Genomic DNA, 27,202 nt, shown 5'->3' with positions numbered 1-27,202 from the left:
ATCTGAACTGAGACGTTTCCCATCAGCTGCGTGTCGACCCGCTCACCGCCTGATGTTCTGACCCAAACATTCTGATATCTGACCAGCAGCCCAGCAGAACCTGGCGCCGCCCATCCCGGCCCGGCAGCACGACGTGGCCATGAACCGGCAGCAGCGCTACTTCCGCATCCCCTTCATCCGACCCGGGGACCAGTACAAAGACCCGCAGAACCCCCAGAAGAAAGGCTGGTGGTACGCCCACTTCGACGGGCCGTGGATCGCCAGGCAGATGGAGCTGCACCCGGATAAACACCCCATCCTGCTGGTGGCCGGTCAGTAGAACCCAGCGGCGCCGGTACCAATCAGCCGTTGGTGCTGCTAAAATTCAATTCAATTTTATTTATATAGCGCCAAATCATGAAACATGTAATCTCAAGGCACTTTACAAAGTCAAGTTCAATCATATTTTACAGATTGGTCAAAAATGTCCTATATAAGGGAACCAGTTGATTGCATCAAGTCTCTCCAAGCAGCATTCACTCCTCCTGAAAGAGCGTAGAGCCACAGTGGACAGTCGTCTGCATTGTTGATGGCTTTGCAGCAATCCCTCATAGTGAGCATGCATGAAGCGACAGTGGAGAGGAAAACTCCCCTTTAACAGGGAGGAGAACCTCCAGCAGAACCAGAACCAGGCTCAGTGTGAACGCTCATCTGCCTCCACCCACTGGGGCTTAGAGAAGACAGAGCAGAGACACAGAAAGCACAGAAGCTCACATTGACCCAGGAGTACTTTCTATGTTAGAGAAGACAGAGCAGAGACACAGAAAGCACAGAAGCTCACATTGACCCAGGAGTACTTTCTATGTTAGAGAAGAAGGAGCAGAGACACAGAAAGCACAGAAGCTCACATTGACCCAGGAGTACTTTCTATGTTAGATGGTAATAGAGGATGATCTGCCTCCCCTGATGATGTCACAGCTAACAGAACACCAGACCAGGTGTACCTTCTATGAAGAGAAAAATGACAGAGAACAAAAAGTTAAAAGCTGAAATAACAACAAACAATGCAGATTGGAGAGCAGTAGGAGAACTCAGCAGAGAGAGAGAAATAGACCCTGATGTCCTCCAGCAGCCTAAGCCTATAGCAGCATAACTATAGAGGTAGCTCAGGGTAACATGAGCCACTCTGACTAGAAGCTTTGTCACAAAGGAAAGTTTTAAGATTAGTCTTAAAAGTAGACGGGGTGTCTGCCTCACGGACCAAAACTGGGAGTTGGTTCCACAGGAGAGGAGCCTGATAGCTAAAGGATCTGCCTCCCATTCTACTTTTAGAGACTCTAGGAACCACCAGCAGACCTGCAGTCTGAGAGCGAAGTGCTCTGTTAGGAACATACGGGGTAATCAGAGCTCTGATATATGATGGAGCTTGATTATTAAGGGCTTTATACGTTAGAAGGAGAATTTTAAATTCTATTCTTGATTTAACAGGAAGCCAATGAAGGGAAGCTAAAATTGGAGAAATATGATCCCTCTGGTTGATTTTCATCAGAACTCTTGCTGCAGCATTTTGGATCAGCTGAAGACTTTGAACTGCATTTTGTGGACTTCCTGATAGTAAAGAATTACAATAGTCCAGCCTTAAAGTAACAAATGCATGGACTAGTTTTTCAGCATCACTCCTGGACAGAATGTTTCTAATTTTGGCGATATTCCTGAGGTGAAAAAAGGAAACTCTGGAAACCTGTTTAATATGGGATTTAAATGACATGTCTTGGTCAAAAATAACACCAAGATTTTTAACTTTATTACCAGAGGCCAAGTTAATGCCATCCAGATTAAGTGATTGATTAAGAAGTTTATTTTTGAAGACTCTGGCCCAAAGATTACAACTTCTGTCTTGTCAGAATTTAAATGCAGGAAATTTAAAGTCATCCAGCTTTTGATGTCATCAAGACATGACTGCAGTCGAAGTAACTGATTGGATTCATCAGGATTTATGGATAAATATAGCTGAGTGTCATCAGCATAACAGTGGAAATTAATCCCATGCTGTCTGATAATTTTGCCTATCGGAAGCATATATATAGTAAAGAGAATTGGTCCAAGGACTGAACCCTGTGGTACTCCACAGGTGACCCTAGAGTTTGAGGAAGATTTATTATTAACACGAACAAACTGGAATCTGTCCGACAGATAAGATTTAAACCAGCCTAATGCTTTCCCCTTAATCCCTGCAGTATGCTCAAGTCTTTGTAGGAGAATATTGTGATCAACTGTATCAAATGCAGCACTGAGATCTAACAGGACAAGTATAGACACAAGTCCATTATCTGAGGCCATGAGAATATCATTAGTGACCTTCACCAGAGCTGTTTCAGTGCTATGATGAGCTCTAAAGCCTGACTGAAACTCCTCCAGTAGGTCATTACTTTGTAAATGTTCACAAAGTTGATTAGCAACTACTTTCTCAAGAATTTTAGATAAGAAGATTAGATATAGGTCTGTAGTTTACTAACTCATCCTGATCAAGAGAAGGTTTCTTAAGTAAAGGTTTAATAACAGCTACTTTCAAAACCTGTGGTACATATCCATTTACTAAGGATAGATTAATCATGTCTAAAATAGGACCACTGATCAGAGGGAATACCTCCTTAAACAACTTGGTTGGGATTGGGTCTACCATGCAGGTAGAAGGTTTAGATGAAGCTAAAATTTTAGATAGCTCAGAAAGCTCTACTGCTTCTAAACAGTTCAGACACTGCGCAGGTTCTAAAGATTCCTCCAATGCTGCCTCACTTACTGAGGACGAGGTAATCATGTTTGGGAGGATGCCAATTATTTTATTTTTAATGGAATCAATTTTATTTATGAAGAATCCCATAAAGTCATTACTGCTAAGAGCTAAGGGAATGGATGGATCAACGGAGCTGTGACTCTGAGTAAATTTGGCAACTGTACTGAAGAGAAATCTAGGGTTATTTTTATTCTCTTCAATTAATGATGAAAAATATGCTGCTCTAACTCTGCGAAGGGTCTTGTTATACAACAATAGACTGTCCCTCCAGATTAGGTAGGATTCCTCTTGGTGTGTAGAGCGCCATTTTCTCTCCAATTTCCTAACATTGTGCTTCAAGGAACGCAGCTCTGAATTAAACCAAGGAGCCAGCTTCCTGTGAACAATCACCTTCTTTTTCATTCTTTTTACATTGTCTAATGCAGAACGCAATGAGGAAGTCATGGCGTTAGCAAAGACATCTATTTGTGAAGGGCATGAAACAACATTTAAAGTTTGATGCAGCATTATCCGATAAAGATCTACTATAATGGAACCCTCTTTTGGGGGTGGAGAACTCAGTTAGATTAAACTCAAATGTTATTAAAAAATTATCAGATAGGACAGGGTTGTGAGGAAATACTGTTAATTCTTCACAATCAATGCCATATGTCAGCACAAGGTCTAAAGTATGAAGCCAAGAGTGCATCGGTTTATGCACATTTTGAGCAAAACCAATTGAATCTAGGATAGTTTTAAAGGCTACACTAAGGTTATCACATTCTGTGTCAACATGGATGTTAAAATCACCCACTATAATAACCTTATCAGTATTTAACACCAAATCAGATAAGAAATCTGACAACTGATCCAAATTAAAATTATCTCTATTGTCTCCATCGCCGCCGGCGGTCTGACGCTCAGCCGCAGATCTCTAGAACCAGCAGAACCGTTCTGTAGTCCACCGGGTCAACCGGAGCATTTAGGGAAGCTTTAAAAGATTTAATCACTTACTGCTGGTTCTGTTATGGAGAAGGCCCAGCACCAGACTGCATTACCAGAACCATGAGTCCGCCCGACACTTAATGGTGCTGCTGAAAATGGACTTTCAGAACCACTGTGTGGACCGACGTGTCCTCAGCCCGTCTGTCCAGACTAGACCTGCTGCTGAGCAGAACCATCAGAACCCAGCGGCACCAGAGAGGGCCCTGGTTCTGGATGGGTAAAATAAAGAAGGCTGGGCTCTAGAAAAGCTCCAAACCGGATCAGAACCGCTACAGGTTCTGCAGCCAGTAAACCCAAATCAGCTGAGAGGGAGGGAGATGTTCGGAACCTGTTCCGACCCGGTCCTGTAACTTAATCTGCCTACAGAATATGATCATCCCGTTCAATTAGATATTTAAATACTCTTAACGGGTCAGGGAGGCGGTTCTGATCCTTTCCAGACCCAGTGGTACCAGTAGCAGAACCTTTTCTAAAGGAACAGAGTGGATTCTGGTGACATTATGAAGCTGCCAGAACCTGCTGGTAAACTGGTTCTGGAGCATCAGTGGGATGCTTCAACATGGGGAGGTCCACCAGAACCAGAACCAGCAAGGCCCACTCTTCATTTCACTGTAGCTACAGAGCATGGTGCCAGTCTGGCTGTTCCTGTCCTTCTTTGGTTCTAAGAACCGGCCCAGTTAACAACTGATAACACCGGCCTGCTGGTTCCGCTTCCTGTGGGCGGTTCCGCATCCTGTGGGCGGTTCCGCATCCTGTGGGCGGTTCCGCTTCCTGTGGGCGGTTCTGCATCCTGTGGGCGGTTCCGCCTCCCGTTGACGGTTCTGTTTCCTGTGGCGGTTCCGCCTCCCGCTGACGGTTCCGCCTCCCGCTGACGGTTCTGTTTCTTGTGACGGTTCTGTTTCTTGTGACGGTTCCGCCTCGCGCTGACGTTGTGTTTCTGCCTCCCGTTGACGGTTCCGCCTCCCGCTGACGGTTCCGCCTCCCGTTGACGGTTCCGCCTCCCGCTGACGTTCTGCCTCCTGTGGACGGTTCTGTTTCCTGTGGGCGGTTCTGTTTCCTGTGGCGGTTCTGCCTCCCGTTGACGGTTCCGCCTCGCGCTGACGTTGTGTTTCTGCCTCCAGGGAAGGACGACATGGAGATGTGCGAGCTGAGCCTGGAGGAGACGGGTCTGTCGAGGAAGCGGGGAGCAGAGATCCTTCCTCGGCAGTTCGAGGAGATCTGGGAACGCTGCGGCGGCGTCCAGTACCTGCGCAGCGCCATCGAGAGCCGGCAGGCGCGGCCCACCTACGCCACCGCCATGCTGCAGAGCATGCTGAAGTAACCGGACCGGACCCAGGCCCGCGGACTCGGACGGTGTCGGAGCGCTCTGGGCCGCAGGACGCTCGCCCGGACGGCGGTTCCTCACCTGTCCTTTAGTTTCTTTGCTGCTCCTCGGGGGGTTAATCTCAGTAATTGATCACATCCGGTTCTGTTCCCCGGGGGGTTCTGTTCCCCGGGGGGTTCTGTTCCCCGTCGCATCACTGCACGTCTAACTGAGGCCTTAAATCTCATTAACGGGTTTAATTGCTGAAGAGCCGGACTGTTTCCTCCCCACATGAAATCATCTCGTTTATTGTAATTATTTCCTGATCATTCCAGCCAATCGCTGCCGTCCTCACGGCTCGGTCCAGCTGATTGGTTCTTCCAGAACAGGAAAGGTCCCGGTCCGGCTGCCTCTGATTGGTTCTCCTGGACGTGATTTAAATGATGAATGAATCAGTTTTTCTCACTGTTTGATTTAAATTTGGGGGCGGGGTTTCCTGGTTCTGAGCTCTGATGTCACTTCCTGTTTGTCCAGGAAAAGGTGAACTAATTATGCAACATGGAGATGTGACCCGTGGCTCCCCCGTCTGTAGGGGCGGACCCTGAGCCTGTTGTCAGAATAGTTCTGGTACCGGGGCGGTCCAAATAGAGTTTATTTTTGGGAGAATCATTTCTACTTTTGTGGCTCCAAATAAGAAGCAATAAAACATGGAAGGCGAGAACGAATCGGACCCGGAACCAGAACAAAGAGCCTGGTTCCGAAAACTGGACTTCTTTACAAATGCCGTTAACATTCAGCCTAGAGGTTCTGTCCAGGTCCAACGTCTCTGCTGCCTTTATTGGGTTTAGCTTCAGCTCAGCGTCTGCAGGTCCAAACGGCGTCCTGGTTCTGACCCGTTCAGGGTCCAGAGCGGTTCTGATCAGTGTGGAGGTTTGGCTCCAGGAGCCGCAGGATGCATGAAGTCCGGAACACGATCCGCTGATAAGTCCTGTCAGCATCACTCCACGTCCCTCAGCTGGGTTCTGCTGAACCCAAACGGATCACCAGAACAAGAACCAGCTCCCGGTCCAGTTTGGACCCGGCCTCCTGCAAACCAACGATGTGACCAATGTTCTGACAGATGATTCTGCTCATGGTACCGGTTCCTCCCAAACGGACCCCTTCATGTTAACGTTCAGCTTGTTTGGTTTGTCAGTGGCAGCCTGGTTCCGTTTCCTGTTTCTGGAGTCGGGTCAGAACCGGCCTCCATCGGTACCTGCTCAGGTGAAGGGTTCCTATCCTCCAGGCTGCCTGTTGTCCGGGTCCAGTTCTCCATCTGATGACTGCCAGAACCACTGTGGGTCGGTCAGAACTCTGTGGACGGTTCTAGAGCGACCGGACCGACTCCGTCATGCAGGTGGAACTGGACCGCAGACCCGACAGAACATCAGGGACCAGAAGTGAAGGTGCTGCCGGGTCAGCACGCCGTTTGGGAAGAACCGCCTCTGTCCCGGTTCTAACGCCGATCTCTAACCCATGAATAAAAGCATTTCCTGTTTACTTCCTGTTTCACTTCCTGTTTCCTGTTTCACTTCCTGTTTACTTCCTGTTTCCTACGGGTCCAAACAGCCAGAAACACGCATCACAAAAACAGCTTTTATTCAACACATTAAACACATTTCACAGACAAAATTAACCTGGCATCCTGAGAGGTCCGGTTAAAACGACCCGGTTCGGTCCGGACCGGGTCGTTTTGACCGGACCGGTCCGGGTCCAGTCTTCAGCGTTTCACCAGAAGTCCATGTTGACCCGAGAGCTCGGATTAAACGCTACATCTGTTCTATTAAGCTGTTATGAGTTCAGTCACATCTGGGTTCTGGCGGTTCCCTCGGATCCTCCGCACCAGAACCATCAGAACTTCAAAGTTCATTTCAGTCTTCAGTTCAGGAACCGGAACCTCACAGATCATTTCAGCGGGTCGGTTTGGATGATTCTGGCATCCAGCGTCTGAAAACCATGAGTTCAGGTTCTGACAGTTAGAATATTGGACCAGAACCATAATACTGGGTTCTGTTACAGAACGGTTCTGTTGACACAAAAGGTCGTTGCTGTAAAGCTGCATCACTGCAGATTATTGGAACAAGGTGCCGTCTTACCGGTACCGGCCCACTCACCCAAAAGTACCGGTACCGTCTTTAATCACCATGGGAACGGGCTGAACAAAACCCAACAGAACCTGCAGGTCGTCAGGAGATGAGACACCAGAACCAACCATACAAAGCAACAGAACCGTGGACTGATCTCCTGGAGGTTCTGTTCAGTAGGTCCAGAGTTGTGGGTTTGGGTTTCATCAGCTCAGAACCAGAATCATCAAACCGCTGAGTCTGTTCTACCGGTTCTAACAACAAAATAAAGTTTATTTAAATGTTCTCGTGTGGTTCTGCGGCGCCGCCATCGGGTCCGTGTCGTCACCAGGTCTCTGCTAAACGGCCAGGAAGTTGATCTGAAGGCTGCCCCGGTCCATCAGAACCACGGTGGCACAGAACCGGTCCATCAGAACCACGGTGGCACAGAACCGCTCCATCAGAACCACGGTGGCACAGAACCGGTCCTTTGGGTCCAGTCTCTGCAGGCTGACCTCTGTTCCTCCCCTCTGACCAGAGGGGAGGGTTTTTCTCCTGCAGGTGGACGGGACTTGAAGGTCTCTAGAGAACCTGTGAGGTTCTCCAGGAAGGTTCTTCTCTCCAAGGCTTCAGATATCAGGACAAAACTGGACCTGGCCTTCATCAGAGTTCTGTCTGAGGAACGTGTGGAACAGGATGGAGAACCTGAGAAGGTCATCTCCAGACTCTACTGTGTCTAGGCACAGAACCTTGCAGCGTAACTCTGATGCAGGACGTAGAACCTGGAAAGGCGTTTCTATTCTGTTCTATTGCAGACGCTGTCCGTCTGAATCAGGTTTAGGATTTCTTTCTATCACCAACGTTTAGTGCTGATCAGCCTGTAGAACACTCAGAAATCTGATCGTCTAGCAGTCAGTGAACGCATCGTGTGGAAGTGCTGCTCTTCGCTGTGGATGTTGTTACTGAGGGAGGAAGACTCTGAACGAGCTGCTAACCCTGACCCCACGGTGACGGTCCGGTTCTGCAGGTTCTGCAACATGTGGCTCTCTGGACCTTCTACAAAGGCTCTTATGCACTGCAAAAACGGAACTAAAAATAAGTCAAATCTTCTTGAAATGAGTGCATTTGTCCTTGATTTGAGCAGATAAATAAGATGATCTGCCAATGAAATAAGATTTTTCCACTTAAAATAGGAACAATTCATCTCAATAATCTTATTTCAAGTGCAAGATGTCTAATTTTCTTATTTTAGGGGCAAAGATACTCATTTCATTGGCAGATAATCTTATTTACTGGCTCAAATCAAGGACGAATAGACTAACTTTAAGAACATTTTAGTTGTCTTTAGATACATTTTTGCAGTGTAACGAAGGTTTTTACTTAAACATGATATAAAACAGTTTTACATTCTTTCCAGGGAATATTTCCACAATAAAACACCAGGAATAATTTTTACATCTATTTTTCTTGGCATCACGTTAGAAACAGTTTTTTTTATTGACACCAATATCAGCATCCTATTGAAGGAAATGTTTCCATCTTTCCTGCTTATTTTAAAACTCTAAAATAAATATACTCTTTAAAAATCACAAATTTCTTCTAGGTCGTCGTTTTTCTGGTACTTTTATTCAGCTGAGGTGGAATGGTCAGGGTTGCAGAACCCTGCTCTGGTTTTAGGCTAATTACAGATATATAATAATACATAAAAACTGGTTTAAAATGTGAATCTAGATACATGGTTTTGGTTTGAATGTTATAAAGTCCATTTAGTGATAAAGTTAGCGTTCTGTTATACACTGAATGCTCCAGATCTGCTGCTTAAGTGACGGCGCCTCACAGCAGCAGGAAATTATTTATTATTATTATTTATAATAAAAATATGTGTGTGATGCCCTGCGACAGACTGGTGACCTGTCCAGGGTAAACCCCGCCTCCCGCCCAGTGAGGGAATAAACGGGTCAGAAAATGGATGAATGAATGGATGATGGATGAATATACATTCTAATAATAGTTTCTCATGTAATAGTTGGTGAGAAGTGTGAATCTGCATGAGGTCCACCGTCCTGCAGAGACGAGAACATCTCAGCAGGTTCAGCCCGAGGTGTGAGCTGCAGCTCAGAGAACTGACCAGAACCAGAACCAGGAGCTCCAGCTCAGACTCTATTTCTATCATTTCTGAGGTCTTTCCTCCTCAGAAATGATAGAACCTAGAAGACCTCCAGGCCTCCTGATTCAGCAGCAGCTTTGGACAGAACCAAATAAAACCCAAACCAGAGTGGACCTGGCTAACCGGGTCATGAACAGAACCATGAGCCCCAACAGTAGCCGTCAGAAAGGCGATCCAACGGCCTAGTCAAAGAATCCTGAGACAGTTGAAGTTCTGATGTAGACCAGACGAGGTTCTTGTCCTGATATCTGAAGCGATCCGGTTTAATCTGCTCATTCAGAACCAGAAACTAATGGTGGAGTTGGGTTTTTCTCTGGGATGTTCCCATCAGAGGGTTTCCTGATCAGACGGAACCAGGTCCACCAGCTGGGCTCCTCTGGATCTTCCTGCTGCCGCCTCGTGTTCCTGCAGGAACATCAAGACAGAATTATTAGACCCGGTTGGCCCTCAGCAGCTCTGCACTCTGGATCAGAACATTTTCTACGTTGGGTCAGTCCGCAGAGAAACTAAAGATCTGAGAGGAGCAGCAGGAGGTCCTGGTTCTCCGCCTGTCCTGCAGCTCCTTCCTTCCAGCTTTAGTCTTTATCTGGTTCTGTTGGAGTTCTAGTTGAGCTTTTCTTTTAAAATGGGTTCTGTGAGGATTCTTCATCGCTGAGCGTCCAGCTGAGGGTTCCCTCCTCTGCAGGAGAGGCGGAGGCAGGAGGACCTCCCTGCAGCTCCGCAGCTTTTAACCTTTGCAGCGCTGCAGGGAGATCCTCCTGCCTCCAGACCCGGCAGCCGATCACTGATCCAGCCCAGATCAGGCAGAAACAGCCGAGGGGGAGGAGGAGGAGGAGGAGGAGGAGATGGAGGAGGAGGAAGGGGAGGAGGAGGAGGAGGAGGAGGAGGAGGAGGAGGAGATGGAGGAGGAGGAGGAGGATCAGGAGGAGAGCTGCAGAAAGCTCACAGTCCCCCTGAATCAGTACCTTTAATCCCCGGTGCCGTCTGGTCCAGTACGTCTTCCTAACGGCTCGGCGCCACAGATCCGCTGTGCGGTCTGAAGAAGAAGAAACAGGAACCAGGTGAGAAAACCAACCTGCAGATCTGAGATCAGCAGAACATCTGATGTGAGGAGGACGGATGGGACCCTGAACGCCCCACGGTGAAGCACGGGGGAGGCAGCATCATGCTGGGGAGGATGGATGGAGAAGAATCAGGACCATCCTGGTGGAAAACCAGGAGACCTGAGACTGGAGATTCTGACCCGGCAACCCAGACTGTGGTTCTGGTTCTGCTCCATCCGTGTGAGATTAGGAGGAACAGGTTAAACGGTCAGCAGCAGCAGAACCTCCTGAAGATCAGTCGTTTCATCGCAGCTGTATGTCCCGCCTTAAACCTCCATACTGCCACGTGATTGGCCCAGACGCTCCGGTTTGGGTTCGGTTCTGAACGGTTGAGGTGAGGGCGGGGCGAGGTGGATTCTCGTGGGTTCTGAACTAACAAATACCGTGAGAATCCAGCTTGCAGTCCAGGTTCTGGAGGTCCACCTTCCAGCAGAACCACCACCCTGAACCTGGTTCTACTGCAGGTTCTGCTCCTGGTTCTACTGCAGGTTCTGCTCCAGGTTCTACTGCAGGTTCTGCTCCAGGTTCTACTGCAGGTTCTGCTGCAGCTCTGGGTCCCCCTTCATGAGAATCTCTGAATAATTCATTAGAGTTGCCTGTATTGAGGTGTTGACTTCTCAGTAGGGCTGAACAGAAGTGCACTCCACACTTTTCAGATCCTCAGTCGGTCCGGTCCAGCCCGGCCCGGCCAGGAGGCGGCGCCTCACCAACCGAGAGATCCAGCTGAAGCACCTGTTCAGCCTTCAGGTATGACGACTCGGTGTCATCAGTGACTTTATGATCTTCCTGCTTCCTGCAGCAGAAAACTTTAACGAGTTCTCGGTGATTTAAGAGCAAACAGCAGATCTATGAGAATCAGATTATCTTCTGCAGCTGATGAGAAGATAAATCTGCAGCAGATAAATCTGCAGCAGATGTTTCCTCCTCAGCTCTGGTTAGATCTCCTGGTCCCCAGAGGAGCTGTCAGGATGTCAGCAGCAGCCTGAGGCCTCGGTTGGTTCTCAGGAGGTTCTGGAGTCCACCACCTTCATGTCCTCTCAGTCTGTGGACCAGATCATCATCCCAGGTCTGTCCAGCTGCTGCTGGTTCTGAAGAACCAGAACCTGCATGGACCCCAGGGGCGGTTCTAGCCAGGGGCCAAGAGGGGCCAGTGCCCCTGTTAAGGCCCCTGTCCTAAAGACATAACATTAATTACACTTCTTATGATTATATGCTCTGGTGAAGAAACCAAAACTGATCGGTCACTTTGACCAACTTTACAGTTTTACTCTAACAACGATTTAACGACGTCACATTTAGCTTCAGCCACATGGAGCTGGAATCTGCTAGATCATCAGGGGTCTGAGCAGATCGGGGGTCCAGGAGCAGATCGGGGGTCCAGGTGCAGATCGGGGGTCCAGGAGCAGATCGGGGGTTCAGGTGCAGAACTTCCTGGTCCTCGTGAATTACCTGCACTCGGCTCCTCGTCCTGGAACCAGGTGACACTGGCCGTGTGGGCAGCGCTGCGGCTGCAGGACGCAGACGCTCCTGCAGGGCTGCTGGTCCACGGACAGGAAGCCCGGCTCACACACACACCGGGCCTCCCGGCTCCAGCCGTCCACCCTGCAGCGGGAAAAGTCTCCGCAGGCCAGGAACCGGCACGGGTCGGCCTGGTCGGCTGCAGAGAGAAGGAGGACAACCAGGATTAGAGACCTGGAGTGAGAAGAAGATCATCCTACAGCCGGACTTTAGCTGCCAGAACCGCTGGGAATCGTTCAGGTAGACCACAACCTGGAGTCCCACCAGAACTCTTCCCTGTGACAGCAGGTTTGAAGCACAGAACCAAAGTCCAGTCCTGACAGAGAAGCTCTGGAAGGTGGAGCTGCTGAACATCCTGAGCATCTACAAACCCAGCAGCACCGCTGAGAACTGATGGACCAGGTGATCCAGGTACATGGACCTCACCTGGCTCCACGTCCAGGGAGCGGCGGTCGATCTGCAGCCGCAGCTTCCTGGCGGCTGACGAGCAGAACTCCTCCAGGATGCAGCGCACGGCCTCGGTCAGGTTGTACGGAACCGACCTGGAGAACTTCATCTTGCTGTTGACCACAACGCTGCCCTTCCTGAAGTTCAGGATCTCCAGCTTCCTGAAGCCGGTCAGGTTGGCCTGCAGGTACGGCAGCAGCTGCAACAGGAAGCAGAGGACTGGTCAGAACCGGGTCAGAACCGGGTCAGAACCTGGTGGGAACCTGGTGGGAACCTGGTGGGAACCTGCAAAGAACTGCTCAGAACCTGGTGGGAACCTGCAGAGGACTGGTCAGAACCTGGTGGGAACTGGTCAGAACCTGGTGGGAACCTGCAGAGAACATCTGACTCTGCTGCTGAGGACCAATCATGAGAAGATGCAGCTGAGGTCCTCACATCCTCAACCTGTGCAGAAACGCGCAGAACGGCCTGAAGCTCCAGAACCGGGAGGCCCTGCGTACCGATCCAGTTCTGCAGGGGATTCTAGTTCGACCCGGTCCATTAAGCCGACATTACTTCCTGTCTAGCCGTAAATCCTTCACTCGCCATAAAGTTCTGACCCGTTTGTTTCAGAGTTACAGACCGGGATGTTCTGGATGGCAGTAAAACAGAGAATCCATCATTTCACTCTGAAAACAGAGGAAAATGCAACCTTTACTCTAGAAGGAGCTTCATTTAAGAACCTGAACGGCTTCAGAACCACCCAGTGGGGTTCTGCTGTAAGGCCACAATCATTTACACGTTAATGTGGTTTAAATGAGCAGCGATTTAAAAGAATAAAGCTAAACGGACCTGTTAGGAGTTAAATGTGGGTTAGGCAGTCTAGAACCTGCCGGTTCTGTCCCGTTCTGCAGAGAATCAGTGGCATCGTTGCTTTGTGGATTATTAATGAATCGCTGTTGACCCAGAACTACTGAAGTCTTTTATAGGAACCAAACTATGACCATAAAGTTCTGTTTTATTCTAAATCCACCTTCTTAGAGCTCAGTTCAGTCCCCAGAACCAAACCCTGGAGAGAAGAGGAACTACAGGGCTTCCCTGCAGGAAGCCAGTAGAACCAGAACCGAACCCTTAATGTGCAACCCTCTCTCTTGTTTTAAAGATTGGGTTCTGCGGTTCTGGTGACGATGCAGGTAACAGTGAACGGTCGTGAGAACATAGCGTCCACGTCTAAAGTTACACTGCATGTCATTTTATCGTCAGCAGAGAACCGATGGACTTCTCAGCAGAACATCAGCCGTGCTCATCGTGTTCTGACGGGTTTCTGGTTCTGAACGGCCCAGAATAATCTCTCCTGGTTCTCCTTTTGGCTGCAGATGAGATGGGCCTCTTCTCCCTGACTGAGTTAAACGTGCTCAAACCTTTTTATCTGTCAGCCATCTTGGATTGATTTATTTTAGTTTTCAGCTGATCCACACAAGATGATTCTTTACACCCCAGAGGAGTCGGTTCTCTGGAAAAGTTCTGTTATGGAAAGAATTCAACATGAAGCGGATCTGGAGAAGAACCGCCTGATTCCAGCTGTATTCAGCAGAAGATGCCTTCACCACAGAGGACTTTGACACGTTTCTACAGAAAACAGCTGTTATGGAGCTGAAGATCTGCAGACTGAAGTGAATCATGATGTAAACGCCGCGTATAGAAACGACTCTGCCTGTGATTCTGGAGATGACCACCAGCCCAGCGACTCAGAGAACAAACAGTGTTTGGAGAACGGGCTGTTCTCCCAACACAGGATGGGCGTAAACCTGCTGGAAATGCTGGAAATGCTGGAAATGCTGGAAATCTACTAAACAGATTCGCTCCGCTCCAGCATGAGACCCAGGAGCATCATGACATCAATCACAGGTACGTCAACAATCTTCACTCTAAGCTACCAGAGGAAAAAACACGCCACAGGAACAAGGACCCTGATATACCAAAAAAAGGTAAAAAACAAAGCAACTGGACTTGTTTTCCGTAGTTGAAGACGTTTCGCTTCCTCTCCCGGAAGCTTTCTCAATTCAAAAAGTCTGGAGTAATGATGAGTAACAAGCTTTATACCATACCAGACCAAGGCCTGTAATGGCTTAGATAACATGCAAATTCAACCGAAACAGGACCACCCCTTAGTAATGGGCGGTCGTAAAAACCATTAAGCCAGCGGAATGGACCGAAACTGGTCCACTCCTCTGTAACGAGGAGTCGTTAGAGTGTTATTGGCTTGGCTTAAAGGAACAATGTTTTAATCACCTGAATGAGGGTGAGAGTTAAGTTGACGATTGGCTGGAATTAATCCTATAGCTGTGTTGTAAGTTTTTGCACAAGGAACAGAAACACATCAGAGATGCCCTCCAAACCTGTGGGTACCCCAACTGGGCTTTTGTCAAATCAGCAAGAAAATCCAAAAGACCCGCTGCAGAACATAATGGTGAGAAGAATAAACGCAAAAACATCGTCATCCCATATGTTGCTGGAGTCTCTGAAAAACTCAAGAGGATTTTCTCCAAACATAAAATCCCAGTACATTTCAAACCAAACAGGACCCTCAGACAGAGGCTGGTGCATCCCAAGGACAAAACCCCCAAACCTAAGATGAGCGGAGTGGTGTCTGCAGTTCAGTGCAGTGAGGAATGTTCTGATCTTTATATTGGAGAAACCAAACAACCTCTCCACAGACGCATGGCTCAACACAGGAGAGCTACCTCCTCAGGTCAAGACTCTGCTGTCCACTTACACCTAAAGGACAAAGGACACTCTTTTGAGGACCAAAATGTTCACATTTTGGACAAAGAAGACAGATGGTTTGAAAGGGGTGTGAAGGAAGCCATCTACGTCAAGAGAGAAAGACCAACCTTAAACAGAGGAGGAGGCCTTAGGTTCCAACTCTCAAAAACTTACAACACAGCTATAGGATTAATTCCAGCCAATCGTCAACTTAACTCTCACCCTCATTCAGGTGATTAAAACATTGTTCCTTTAAGCCAAGCCAATAACACTCTAACGACTCCTCGTTACAGAGGAGTGGACCAGTTTCGGTCCATTCCGCTGGCTTAATGGTTTTTACGACCGCCCATTACTAAGGGGTGGTCCTGTTTCGGTTGAATTTGCATGTTATCTAAGCCATTACAGGCCTTGGTCTGGTATGGTATAAAGCTTGTTACTCATCATTACTCCAGACTTTTTGAATTGAGAAAGCTTCCGGGAGAGGAAGCGAAACGTCTTCAACTACGGAAAACAAGTCCAGTTGCTTTGTTTTTTACCTTTTTTTGGAATGACCATGACCTGGATGACTGAGAATCTTCACCAGACCCTGATATAATGCAATGGATCTATAAGTTGGATTAAACATTTCTGCAACAAGAAAAACACAGAGGTGTTAATTTATAACCCTTTGATCTGTGGCCTGGTGTCTGATGTATCAGAAATCCTTCCAAGGATCACGAAAGAACGGCCGGCCCTGGAAAAACTCATCGTACTGCTGTGAAATCAGCCAACAGGAAAATAAGATCAGACTCAAAGGCCATAAGGCCACAGTAAATGTGACAGCATGAAGGGCCTGGCCACGCTACAATCCTCTCTGTTCACATTGGGGGAACTCTGGATCTGATTGGGGGCCGCAGACTGGCCACACATGGAGGCAGAATCCAGGCTGACTAAATCCCTGCACTGTTCCAACATCGGCGCTTGAACAGCCGGCTACCATGAAAACAGGCTGTTTGTGATGTTTCTAAGCTGTGCAGGAGAACAGCTGACCTGGGAGAGATCCACAGCCATAATATCAGGTTTAATACGACATGTAGAAAGTGACAGCTGAAGGTAATAACAGGATTAATTAATACGACATGTAGAAAGTGACAGCTGAAGGTAATAACAGGGTTTATGGATGGAAGTGAGTCTGTAGCACCTGGATCACCTGCAGGTGTTGGTGAGAGTGAACTTGTGTCTGTGAGGTTTATCCATGAGGAAAATGCTCAGCAGTGGCTGTGAGGAACCAAAGACCCCCAGAGCACCGAGGCAGACGCTGGGGAACCAGAACCCCAGATGCCTGAAGGGACCCCCAGAGATAAGGGGCCCACGAGGGACCAGCACAGGGAGTCTGCCTCCCCCACCCAAGGTAAGAGGAGAGACAAACTCCAGGAAACCCCCAATGCTGAACCCCCCGGGAGCTGCAGGGATGATCCTATGGAGTCTGCCGGCAGTCAGCTATGGCAGAGTGGATCCAGCCGAGGGCCCAGAGACCCCAGGGGCCCTGACAGAGCCACGGGGCCCCTGACAGAGCCACGGGGCCCAGGCCCCACAAAGCTGCTGCCAGGAGTGAGCCACTGTCCACCCGAGCACCCAGCCCCGGACATGAAGGACCACCAACGCAGGAGGGGGGGATGGGCTCCACACTTAGTGGAGACCTGAGATGTCCCTGGATGGGGGGGGGGCAGGACCAACCCAACCGGACAAATGGACAAACAGAAAACCCCGTACACACTAACACGTTCCCTCCCTAGAGCCCCCCATGCAGACTCTAGTACTCACACTCACCACCCATCCTTGTCTCCCAGGTCCAGGCACCTGCGCCCCAGAGGGTGTCCAGCCCCCAGACCAGGAGGTGAACCCCATCATGAGGGGGGGGGGGGGGTCTCTACAACCTGACCTACCCGGTCCATACTCTGGTCCTAACCCCCCACCCCGGTCCCAGACCAAACCACCCACGGGCCCATCCCCCCGCAGATGGGGCCAATATGACCTAACCAACCAGAGGTGCTACCTCCCCCACACCCCGTCCTCTATACCTAACCCCCCCCCCCATATTCCAGGGGAGAGTGTGAGAGCGCCACCCCCAGCCAAGACCCGACCAGGCGGCCCGCTGCTCCTTTTAATGAGAAACGTTGTTCTAGCCTTCCTGCCTGAACGCTCGTTAACTATTTAACGCTAAAGCCTTGATGCTTAGCGCTCCCTCCAGCCTTCCTGTTATCCCCTGAACGTTTCACGTTCTCTCCCTAGAGCCCCCCATGCAGACTCTAGTACTCACACTCACCACCCATCCTTGTCTCCCAGGTCCAGGCACCTGCGCCCCAGAGGGGTGTCCAGCCCCCAGACCAGGAGGTGAACCCCATCATGAGGGGGCGGGGTGGATCACCACAACCTGACCTCCAGCCTTCCTGTTATCCCCTGAACGTTTCACGTTCTCACGCAGGTTCTACAGGAATAAACCTGCATGTCTTTGTGGTTCCACTCACCACATCTAGAAGCGTGTTCTCCAAGGACCTGTACTCAGATGAGGTCCTGTTGAAGAGGTCCTCAGAGAAGTCCATGTTGGTGAGACGCAGGCTGAAGAAGACCACCAGCTCCTGCCCGTTGCTGGCCGTGGTCATGGTGGGCGTGGTCAGGTAGGTCAGAGGGGGCGGGGCCGTGACGCCGGCCCTGCTGCGCTCCTCTCCTGCAGGCGCTGAGGTTCTCAGCACCTTCATCTGCTCCGGCCCCCCCGCTGGAGGGGAGGTGAGGCCTTCAGGCTCTTCTTCCCAGACGTCATGAGCACCAACAGCAGAAGGCTCTCTGGGTTGGGTTCTGTCCCCTGGTTCCTCATAGAACCCAGAGTCAGGCGTTGGGCCAGGTGAGGAGACCTGGAGCACATCGACAGAAGCTGGAGGAGCAGAGGAGGCATCTACGGCGGGTATGGAGGTCCCTTCTTCTGGTCTCTGGGCTGGTGGGACCCCGGTCTCTGCAGCTGTTTCAAAGAGAATTGAGTTAGGACCTGGAGCAGAAGACCCAACGTGGCTGATGTCTCCTAAACGTGTCTCTGATGGAGTCCAGCAGGAAGACATCCAGTCCAGATGTTCCACCTCCTCAGAGAAGCTAATGATGGACCTTAACTGGAGACGTTCCAGGTGTTCCACCTCCTCAGAGAAGATAATGTTGGACCTTAACTGGAGACGTTCCAGGTGTTCCACCTCCTCAGAGAAGATAATGATGGACCTTAACTGGAGACGTCTGCTTACCTGAGGCAGCTGCTTCAGACTGAAGACCACTGTCCCGAGGTTCTGGTGTTCTGGAAGAACCGCTGTCCACCTCAGCCCCGTCCTCCATGGGGGAACCTTCTGGGATTGGACGGATGAGATGTTCCTGTGAGGGCTGGATGAGTCCCGGCATGACGGGCAGAAGATCTTCCTCTGATGGACTGAGATGATCAGAACCAACCGCAGGAGGTTCCTCCTCTTCCAGAACCCGACGAGCGTCTTCTCTGTAGTGGAGTTCTTCCATGCTCTCCATGTGGAGAGTGTGGAGGATCTTGATTGACTCGGCAGGCGGTTCACTGGCGTCTCTCTCGGGTTCTCTCTCGGGTTCTCTCTCGGGTTCTCTCTCGGGTTCTCTCTCGGGTTCTCTCTCGGGTTCTGACCCTACGATTGCTGGTCTGAAGTCAGATTTGTCTTTGTCTGGTTCTGACACGATCTCTAGGTCTGGACTTTCAGATTCATGTCTAGCTTCAGGGTTCTCTCCAGGCTGTGGAGAAGGTTCTGCCTCTGTAATGTTCCCTGGCCTGCCGTCGGCAGAATGTTCTGCATGGGGAACTTCTACAGCGACACTGATGGATTTGTCTTCAGCTGCTTCATCTGACGCAGACACCTCAGGAACCGGTTCCTCTGGTTCCCAGACGTCATCAGTACCTCCACCCAGGTTCACCCTTTCCTCTCTAACTTCAGGAACGTGTTCTTCTGTGACTTTGGACAACCGGTCCTCTATAATGTCAGGAACACGTTCTTCAGGAACCTGTTTTATGACACCAGGAACCTGTTCTATAACACCAGGAACCCGTTCTTCTGTGACATCAGGAACCTGCTCTATGACACCAGGAACCTGCTCTATGACACCAGGAACCTGTTCTACGACACCGGGAACATGTTCTATGACACCAAGAACCTGCTCTATGACATCAGGAACCAGTTCTTCTGTGACATCCGGAACCTGTTCTTCGACATCAGGAACCCGTTCTTCTGTGACATCAGGAACCCGTTCTTCTGTGACATCAGGAACCCGTTCTTCCATGACATCAGGAACCTGTTCTTCTGTGACATCAAGAACCCGTTCTTTTATGACATCAGGAACCTTTTCTACAACACCAGGAACCTGTTCTTCTGTGACATCAGGAACCTTTTCTACAACACCAGGAACCTGTTCTTCAGTGACTTCAGGAACCCGTTCTTCAGTGACATCAGGAACCTGTTCTTTTATGACATCAGGAACCCGTTCTTCTGTGACATCAGGAACCTGTTCTTCTGTGACATCAGGAACCCGTTCTTCTACGACATCAGGAACCTGTTCTGTGACGTCAGGAACCCGTTCTTTTATGACGTCAGGAACCCGTTCTTCTGTGACATCAGGAACCTGTTCTTCTGTGACATCAGGAACCCGTTCTTCTGTGACATCAGGAACCCGTTCTTCTACGACATCAGGAACCTGTTCTTGTATGACATCAGGAACCTGTTCTTCTGTGACATCAGGAACATGTTCTTCTGTGACATCAGGAACCTGTTCTTCTGTGACATCAGGAACCCGTTCTTCTACGACATCAGGAACCTGTTCTGTGACGTCAGGAACCCGTTCTTTTATGACATCAGGAACCCGTTCTTTTATGACGTCAGGAACCCGTTCTTCTGTGACGTCAGGAACCTGTTCTTCTGTGACATCAGGAACCTGTTCTTCTGTGACATCAGGAACCCGTTCTTCTGTGACATCAGGAACATGTTCTTTTATGACATCAGGAACCCGTTCTTCTGTGACATCAGGAACCCGTTCTTCTGTGACATCAGGAACATGTTCTTCTGTGACATCAGGAACCTGTTCTTCTGTGACATCAGGAACCCGTTCTTCTGTGACATCAGGAACATGTTCTTCTGTGACATCAGGAACCCGTTCTTCTGTGACATCAGGAACATGTTCTTCTGTGACATCAGGAACCTGTTCTTCTGTGACATCAGGAACCCGTTCTTCTACGACATCAGGAACCTGTTCTTTTATGACATCAGGAACCCGTTCTTCTACGACATCAGGAACCTGTTCTTTTATGACATCAGGAACCCGTTCTTCTATGACACCAGGAACCTGTTCTTCCATGACATCAGGAACCTGTTCTGCGACACCAGGAACCTGTTCTTCTGTGACATCAGGAACCCGTTCTTTTATGACATCTGGAACCTGTTCTTCTGTGACATCAGGAACCTGTTCTTCTGTGACATCAGGAACCTGTTCTTCTGTGACATCAGGAACCTGTTCTTCTACGACATCAGGAACCTGTTCTGTGACATCAGGAACCCGTTCTTTTATTACATCAGGAACCCGTTCTGTGACATCAGGAACCTGTTCTTCTATGACACCAAGAACCTGTTCTGTGACATCAGGAACCTGTTCTTCTGTGACATCAGGAACCCGTTCTTCTACGACATCAGGAACCTGTTCTTTTATGACATCAGGAACCCGTTCTTTTATTACATCAGGAACCCGTTCTGTGACATCAGGAACCTGTTCTTCTATGACACCAGGAACCTGTTCTGTGACATCAGGAACCTGTTCTTCTGTGACATCAGGAACCCGTTCTTCTACGACATCAGGAACCTGTTCTTTTATGACATCAGGAACCCGTTCTTTTATGACATCAGGAACCTGTTCTTCTATGACATCAGGAACCTGTTCTGCGACACCAGGAACCCGTTCTTTTATGACATCAGGAACCCGTTTCTCAGTGACATCAAGAACCCGTTCTTTTGTGACATCAGGAACCCGTTTCTCAGTGACATCAGGAACCCGTTCTGTGACATCAGGAACCCGTTCTGTGACATCAGGAACCCGTTCTTTTATGACATCAGGAACCCGTTTCTCAGTGACATCAGGAACCCGTTCTGTGACATCAGGAACCCGTTCTGTGACATCAGGAACCCGTTCCTCAGTGATGTCAGGAACCCGTTCCTCAGTGACATCAAGAACCCGTTCTTTCACGACATCAGGAACCCGTTCTTTTACGACATCAGGAACCCGTTCCTCAGTAACATCAGGAACCCGTTCCTCAGTAACATCAGGAACCTGTTCTTCTGTTACATCAGGAACCCGTTCCTCAGTGATGTCAGGAACCCGTTCCTCAGTAACATCAGGAACCTGTTCTTCTGTAACATCAGGAACCCGTTCCTCAGTGACATCAGGAACCCGTTCCTCAGTAACATCAGGAACCCGTTCTGTGACATCAGGAACCCGTTCCTCAGTGCCCTTGGGCATGTTTTCCTGCGTTACTTTGACTGCTGGTTCCTCGGTGACTCCATGAACCTTGTCCTCGGTTCCTTCAGGCGCTGTGTCCTCTGCAGCTATGGGTTCTCCTCTGTCTGTTGAATCAGGAACCGTGTCTTCAGCTCCTTCAGTTTCATTCTCAGGTGGCGTTTCTGCCGTCACTTCAGATCGGCCTTTGTCTGAAGCACCAGAGAATAGTTCATGATCTGGTCTCAGTAGAACGTTTCCATCTCTAGAACCAACGAACTCCACCTCTCCCTCCACCAGGTTTTTCTCAGGTTGAGGAACTAAAAGCGAAGCTTCAATAACGTCCTCTCTCAGCTCTTTGTTTTGTTCTCTAAGTTCTTCTATTTGTGTTGAGAGAACTTTGCCTATGGCCTCGTCTGAGCCCGTCTCAGGAACGGGTTCTCGCTCTAGAATGTCAGCTGATTCTATTTCAGGTTCCTGCTCCGTTCTGGAAACATTGGATATAAGTTCTGCTGGTTCTGACTTTTCTAACCCTGACCCAACTTGCTGGAGGCTCGGTGCCGACACGTCCTCTGGTTCTAGATACGCTTCAGTCTGCGAGCCTCTGACGTTCTGGGATTCTTTGTCCAGAACGTCCCGTGGTTCAGGTTCTAGGACCCCCACAGCTACCTTCTCCTCTGGGAGAGCATTGGTGTCTTCTGGCTCCTGGAGCATCGGTTCTGGTTGTTCTGTGGGGGCGTGGGGAGTGACGGCTGCAGGTCTGGGACTCGTACCGTCAGTCTGCTCCTGGTCACCAGGAGACGCAGCAGATAGAACCGGAGCTGTGGGGGAAGGATGAAGAACCTCTAATCGAGGATGAGGAGACGCAGCCGATAGAACCGGAGCTGTGGGGGAAGGATGAAGAACCTCCAGAGGAGGATGAGGAGGAGTCAGGTCTTCCTCTGGTATCAGGTTAGGAGACGGAGTGACGAGGGAAGCAGCCGTCTCCTCCTGGAGGAGCAGAGGAGGCGTTGGGATGAAGACACGCACCAGTCGGCCGGTTTCATCCTGATCAATGGTTTCAATCTGATGAGTGATGATGAGCAACTCCTCTTCCTCGCCTTCCTGGCTCGATGGCTCGGCTTCCATGGTGTGAATTGCTGACTCATCATTAAAGTCTCGTGGAGCCGGGGAATGATCGCCCGTCGCCGTCATGCCGTCCGTCACTGCCAGACTCTCTCCGTGTGGATCCAGCAGGGTCACCAGGTCGTTTGCCTCCTCCTTCAGGGTGGGGGGGGCCACAGGCTGAGCTTCATCTGTCTCTGGCTCAGCGACCCACACTTTAAACTCGTTGTGTGAATCAGGTTCACTGGACTGTGGAGACGACACAGAGACCGTTAACACTTTGTTAAACTCTGCTAGTCAGACTTAGTTCTACAGCTTCATGTGATCCACCATGTTGTTAAACTATCAGAGCTAAACTAGCATTACTGGAGCTAAACTAGCATTATTGGAGCTAAACTAGCATTACTGGAGCTAAACTAGCATTATTGGAGCTAAACTAGCATTACTGGAGCTAAACTATCAGAGCTAAACTAGCATTACTGGAGCTAAACTATCAGAGCTAAACTAGCATTACTGGAGCTAAACTAGCATTACTGGAGCTAAACTAGCATTGTTGGAGCTAAACTAGCATTGTTGGAGCTAAACTAGCATTACTGGAGCTAAACTAGCATTACTGGAGCTAAACTATCAGAGCTAAACTAGCATTACTGGAGCTAAACTATCAGAGCTAAACTAGCATTACTGGAGCTAAACTAGCATTACTGGAGCTAAACTAGCTTTACTGGAGCTAAACTAGCATTGTTGGAGCTAAACTAGCATTACTGGAGCTAAACTAGCATTGTTGGAGCTAAACTAGCATTACTGGAGCTAAACTAGCATTGTTGGAGCTAAACTAGCATTACTGGAGCTAAACTAGCATTACTGGAGCTAAACTAGCATTACTGGAGCTAAACTAGCATTACTTGAGCTAAACTAGCATTACTGGAGCTAAACTATCAGAGCTAAACTAGCATTACTGGAGCTAAACTAGCATTACTGGAGCTAAACTAGCATTACTTGAGCTAAACTAGCATTACTGGAGCTAAACTAGCATTACTGGAGCTTTTACCTCCAAATCTGCTGCTGCAGGAACTGATGTTGGCAGAATGATCGCCTCTCCTGGAAAAGTAGATTTTTGTCAGTGAGATCCAGGAACTGAAACTATTACCAAGACAATCGTACAGAGACAGAACTATAGAAAGCCTGTGTGAACAATCAGAAACACATGAAAGACATTTTTAACATGTCCTGCCTGGAGGTGTAACATTAAGAATTATTGTCTTAATGCCAGAAGGAGCCCAACAGCCTTACCACTAGATTGAAATAAAGAAGCTTTATTAGAATCTATGCAGGGACTATTTAATGTTCAATGGACACAGAAACAGGTAGAAGAGGAAAAAAGGAGAGAAACAGACAAAATGCTAAAAGGGAGAAAAGGTGAAAGAGAAAGAGCAGAGGAAAGGTAGAGAGTGATATAACATCCTCTGAGTCTGCTTCTACACCTGCAGAGAGAGATATAAAGAACAGCAGAACCAGCTGATAAAGTATTACAGGAACAACCAACACCTTGATACCATCACTGAAGAATATACAGGATTAATTAATACGACATGTAGAAAGGGACCACCACAACCCAACCTACCCGGTCCATACTCTGGCCCTACCCCCCCCCCCCCCCTCCACCAGGGGGCGGAGCCAACAGGAACCAAACGGGCCAGCCAACCAGAGCCCACCCAGAACCCAGAGGCGCTGCCTCCCCCACACCCTGCGCCTCCACAATCCCTGGTGAGTCTGTCGCTGGTCTGCATCCGTAGTACGACACATGAGGGAAGGAGAACCAGGGTGCACCGAGGTAGTGGAGACAGGAAGTGGAGGAAGGAAGGAAAGGAGAATGGGTCCAGGTGGTCCACTTATAGTTTGGCAGCTACAGACTCTGAATGCTGGTTTCTAACCTCATTTAATAGCCACACAGCTGGGGCCCGTTTGTCTGTGAAGACGTTCAGAGCCTTTTGGCTCCATGAGCTGCACACGTACCAACAGACTGCTATGTGAACACCAGAACCGTAGAACCGTACCTGGTTGGAAGTTCAGTGAGTCCAGGTTGACAGGAAGAGAGGCTTTCTCCTGCAGAGCCTTCATCACCATTTCTCTGAGTCCAGGGTCCGCTGAGCCGTCCGGTTCTCTGGTTGTTGTCTCGGACTTCTCTGAGCTCACTGGATAGATGTGGTTCTCAAAGAACACAGAATAGTGCACCGAGATTCCTTCAGCCCTGAAATAGAACCCGTTCCCTCAGGTTAGGAGTTGAAGGTACCACCTTCTCCATCACCTTCATGTAGAAAATACTGAGCGCTATCACACAGCTGATTAATATTCTACAGTTTGTCTGACTAGAAGGTGAACTGCTGCTGTTTGCTCAGATGCATCTGAACTAAAACCTTAAGTCTGCATTCAGGCCCAACATCATGTGCTGCAGAAATGCTGCAGAAAGGTTCCAGCGGTCACTAGTTAAATCATGAACATCTGATCCAAACCAGGCAGAAGATGCAGGTCGCCTGGACGTTTATATTTGGACAGAGAAAGGTTCAGTTGTCCTGAAGTAAAGACAAAAGATTCATGCTTTCATGGTTTTATCAGAAACAGCTCTTTGCTTCTATAGGACCTGATATTTTCCTTCTGCCATGTCTCTAACACACTTTATTTTTCATTGGCATCTGTAATACTTTCACATCGGTATATCTGCATGTCTTCTTCTCATGCAGTCTGTCCTGTAATCCAGAAATCTGCTGTTGCGATGACCCGGGTAACTCAGAATTTGCACCTTCAAATCCAAAAATGACTTTTGGTTTATAGTCTTCCGGACTTTCTGAAGGTCCGTCAGATTCTCTTTGGACTTCTGGTTTTTCATCCAGGTTCAGACAAGAACCGGACCATTTTCACAGCTATGTTCTTCTTGTTCTTTCTTTAATTTTTGCTTGTTCGGGAGTCCGTCTGTTCCCCGTTATTCTCCTTCTAACGTATAAAGCCCTTAATAATCAAGCTCCATCATATATCAGAGCTCTGATTACCCCGTATGTTCCTAACAGAGCACTTCGCTCTCAGACTGCAGGTCTGCTGGTGGTTCCTAGAGTCTCTAAAAGTAGAATGGGAGGCAGATCCTTTAGCTATCAGACTCCTCTCCTGTGGAACCAACTCCCAGTTTTGGTCCGTCAGGCAGACACCCCGTCTACTTTTAAGACTAATCTTAAAACTTTCCTTTGTGACAAAGCTTCTAGTCAGAGTGGCTCATGTTACCCTGAGCTACCTCTATAGTTATGCTGCTATAGGCTTAGGCTGCTGGAGGACATCAGGGTCTATTTCTCTCTCTCTGCTGAGTTCTCCTACTGCTCTCCAGTTCTACATTATCTGGTGTTATTGCTGCATTTAACTTTATTTGCTCTCTTTATAGATCAGTCTTTAGGTGTCTCCTCTTTGGGTTTCTCCTAGAAATCAATGAATTATCCACCATCCTGTTATGACCGTTGTCATTTCTTTAATCTGTACCTAAGAGCATAAATGCTGTTATATGTTTCAAACTCTACTGGTTAAAATCTGCCGGTCTGCTGGTTTAGGAGGTCTTCTGTGTCCGGTGGGTCTCTGTGATGGACCGGAGGCCCGGGGATCCCCCTCCTCTCACCCAGTGACCACAGGAGACCCCCCCCCCCCCCAGCCCTCCAAGGGACAGACAAGGGAGGGATGGTTAAAATCTCTCACAGGCTGTGATGAGAACTTTTCTCTTTCTCTGTCCCCATGGAGACTGAGAGCCGACGTCTGAGTCTGCTTTAGTTAAATATTTACACTGAGGTTGTCAGATTTTAACAATGCATTAAAGTGCAGAGAGTAAAACACAGATTTTCATCAAGGTTGACTGTTTGCAAACAAAAATATAGACTTATTAAAATTGAACATAAAATAAACTGTGAGAAAGCTGAAGCAAAACTTTAACTAGTGAGAAATGTTTAACATCTACAGAGGATGTGTCACATACCTGTCGGTGTCCAGCGTCTCGCTGCATTATGAGGAGGAGAAGAAGAGCATTAGAGCTGGAAAGTCTCCAGCATTCATCAGTCCCTTTAAATATAAGAGAAACCGTCTGGTAGGGTGTCCAACATCAGGTGGGACACATTTACTCCTCCAGTCCCTGTGCTCCTAATCTGAGACCCACACGGTTCCTTAGTGGTATCTGACCTTCATCACGCTCTGTTCAGGACGGGAAACCATCCTTTCACACGTCTACGGCACGTTTATCACGCTTTATAGGAGAGCAGTTCATGCAGGAGTGATAAAACCGACAAATCATGATGGTTTATTGGTTTAACACGTTTGTCACAGACCGGCACCGTCCATGTTTGATTTAACATTTCTGCAGGAAAGCAAAGTTTTTCTCTGGAAAATGTGAAACACAAACATATTTTGTTGCATTTAGTACATCTA

General features: G+C 48.8%; 2 protein-coding genes and 1 non-coding gene across 16 annotated transcripts in view; 1 reads left to right on the top strand and 2 right to left on the bottom strand.

Annotated features, from left to right (window-relative positions):
* Positions 1-6,599, top strand: part of LOC105934395 (unconventional myosin-VI) — a 51,182-nt gene extending 44,583 nt beyond the window's left edge. For 7 of the 10 annotated variants that reach the window (XM_021322440.2, XM_021322438.2, XM_021322436.2 and 4 more), the window contains 2 exons: positions 87-311; positions 4,879-6,599. In XM_021322440.2, coding sequence (XP_021178115.2) covers positions 87-311; positions 4,879-5,078 — 425 coding nt within the window. In that variant the 3' untranslated portion in view covers positions 5,079-6,599. The remainder of the gene's footprint in view (positions 1-86; positions 312-4,878) is intronic. The other 3 variants (XM_012874346.3, XM_012874340.3, XM_012874337.3) reach the window with 1 other exon arrangement.
* A 2,580-nt stretch (positions 6,600-9,179) lies between these two features.
* LOC105934340 (interphotoreceptor matrix proteoglycan 1) lies at positions 9,180-21,598 on the bottom strand. 5 transcript variants are annotated; one of them, XM_036130424.1, is made up of 8 exons: positions 21,581-21,598; positions 20,972-21,091; positions 18,409-19,198; positions 17,650-18,137; positions 12,377-12,596; positions 11,882-12,089; positions 10,295-10,365; positions 9,180-9,734 (listed from the first exon to the last, which is right to left on the bottom strand). In XM_036130424.1, exons 3-7 carry the CDS (start codon positions 18,677-18,679, stop codon positions 10,332-10,334), a joined length of 1,221 nt encoding a protein of 406 aa, XP_035986317.1. In that variant the 5' UTR covers positions 18,680-19,198; positions 20,972-21,091; positions 21,581-21,598; the 3' UTR covers positions 9,180-9,734; positions 10,295-10,331. The 5 variants fall into 5 exon arrangements, with proteins under 5 accessions (XP_035986317.1, XP_035986316.1, XP_035986314.1 ...); XM_036130423.1 differs by having other exon boundaries at positions 21,365-21,588; XM_036130421.1 differs by lacking the exon at positions 21,581-21,598 and having other exon boundaries at positions 20,972-21,321.
* A 1,316-nt stretch (positions 21,599-22,914) lies between these two features.
* LOC105934339 lies at positions 22,915-24,896 on the bottom strand. Its single transcript, XR_004928985.1, has 3 exons — positions 24,808-24,896; positions 23,802-23,851; positions 22,915-23,002 (listed from the first exon to the last, which is right to left on the bottom strand). It is a non-coding gene; the product is annotated as an uncharacterized LOC105934339 (transcript).
* Between the last annotated feature and the right edge of the window lie 2,306 nt (positions 24,897-27,202).

Source organism: Fundulus heteroclitus, unplaced genomic scaffold (assembly GCF_011125445.2).
Source record: "Fundulus heteroclitus isolate FHET01 unplaced genomic scaffold, MU-UCD_Fhet_4.1 scaffold_36, whole genome shotgun sequence".
NCBI classification, from domain to species: domain Eukaryota; kingdom Metazoa; phylum Chordata; class Actinopteri; order Cyprinodontiformes; family Fundulidae; genus Fundulus; species Fundulus heteroclitus.
The sequence above is the reverse complement of the archived record's forward strand: the minus strand, read 5'-3'. Positions and strand labels throughout refer to the sequence as shown.

Coding starts and splice junctions, on each gene's coding strand:
- LOC105934340 (XM_036130424.1), bottom strand. CDS start 18,679: ATGGAGAGCATGGAAGAACTCCACTACAGAGAAGACGCTCGTCGGGTT. Junction 12,090..12,376: donor CTCCCTGGACGTGGAGCCAG/GTGAGGTCCATG, acceptor TTCTCTCTGCAG/CCGACCAGGCCGACCCGTGC. Junction 10,366..11,881: donor GGACGAGGAGCCGAGTGCAG/GTAATTCACGAG, acceptor CTTCTTCTTCAG/ACCGCACAGCGGATCTGTGG.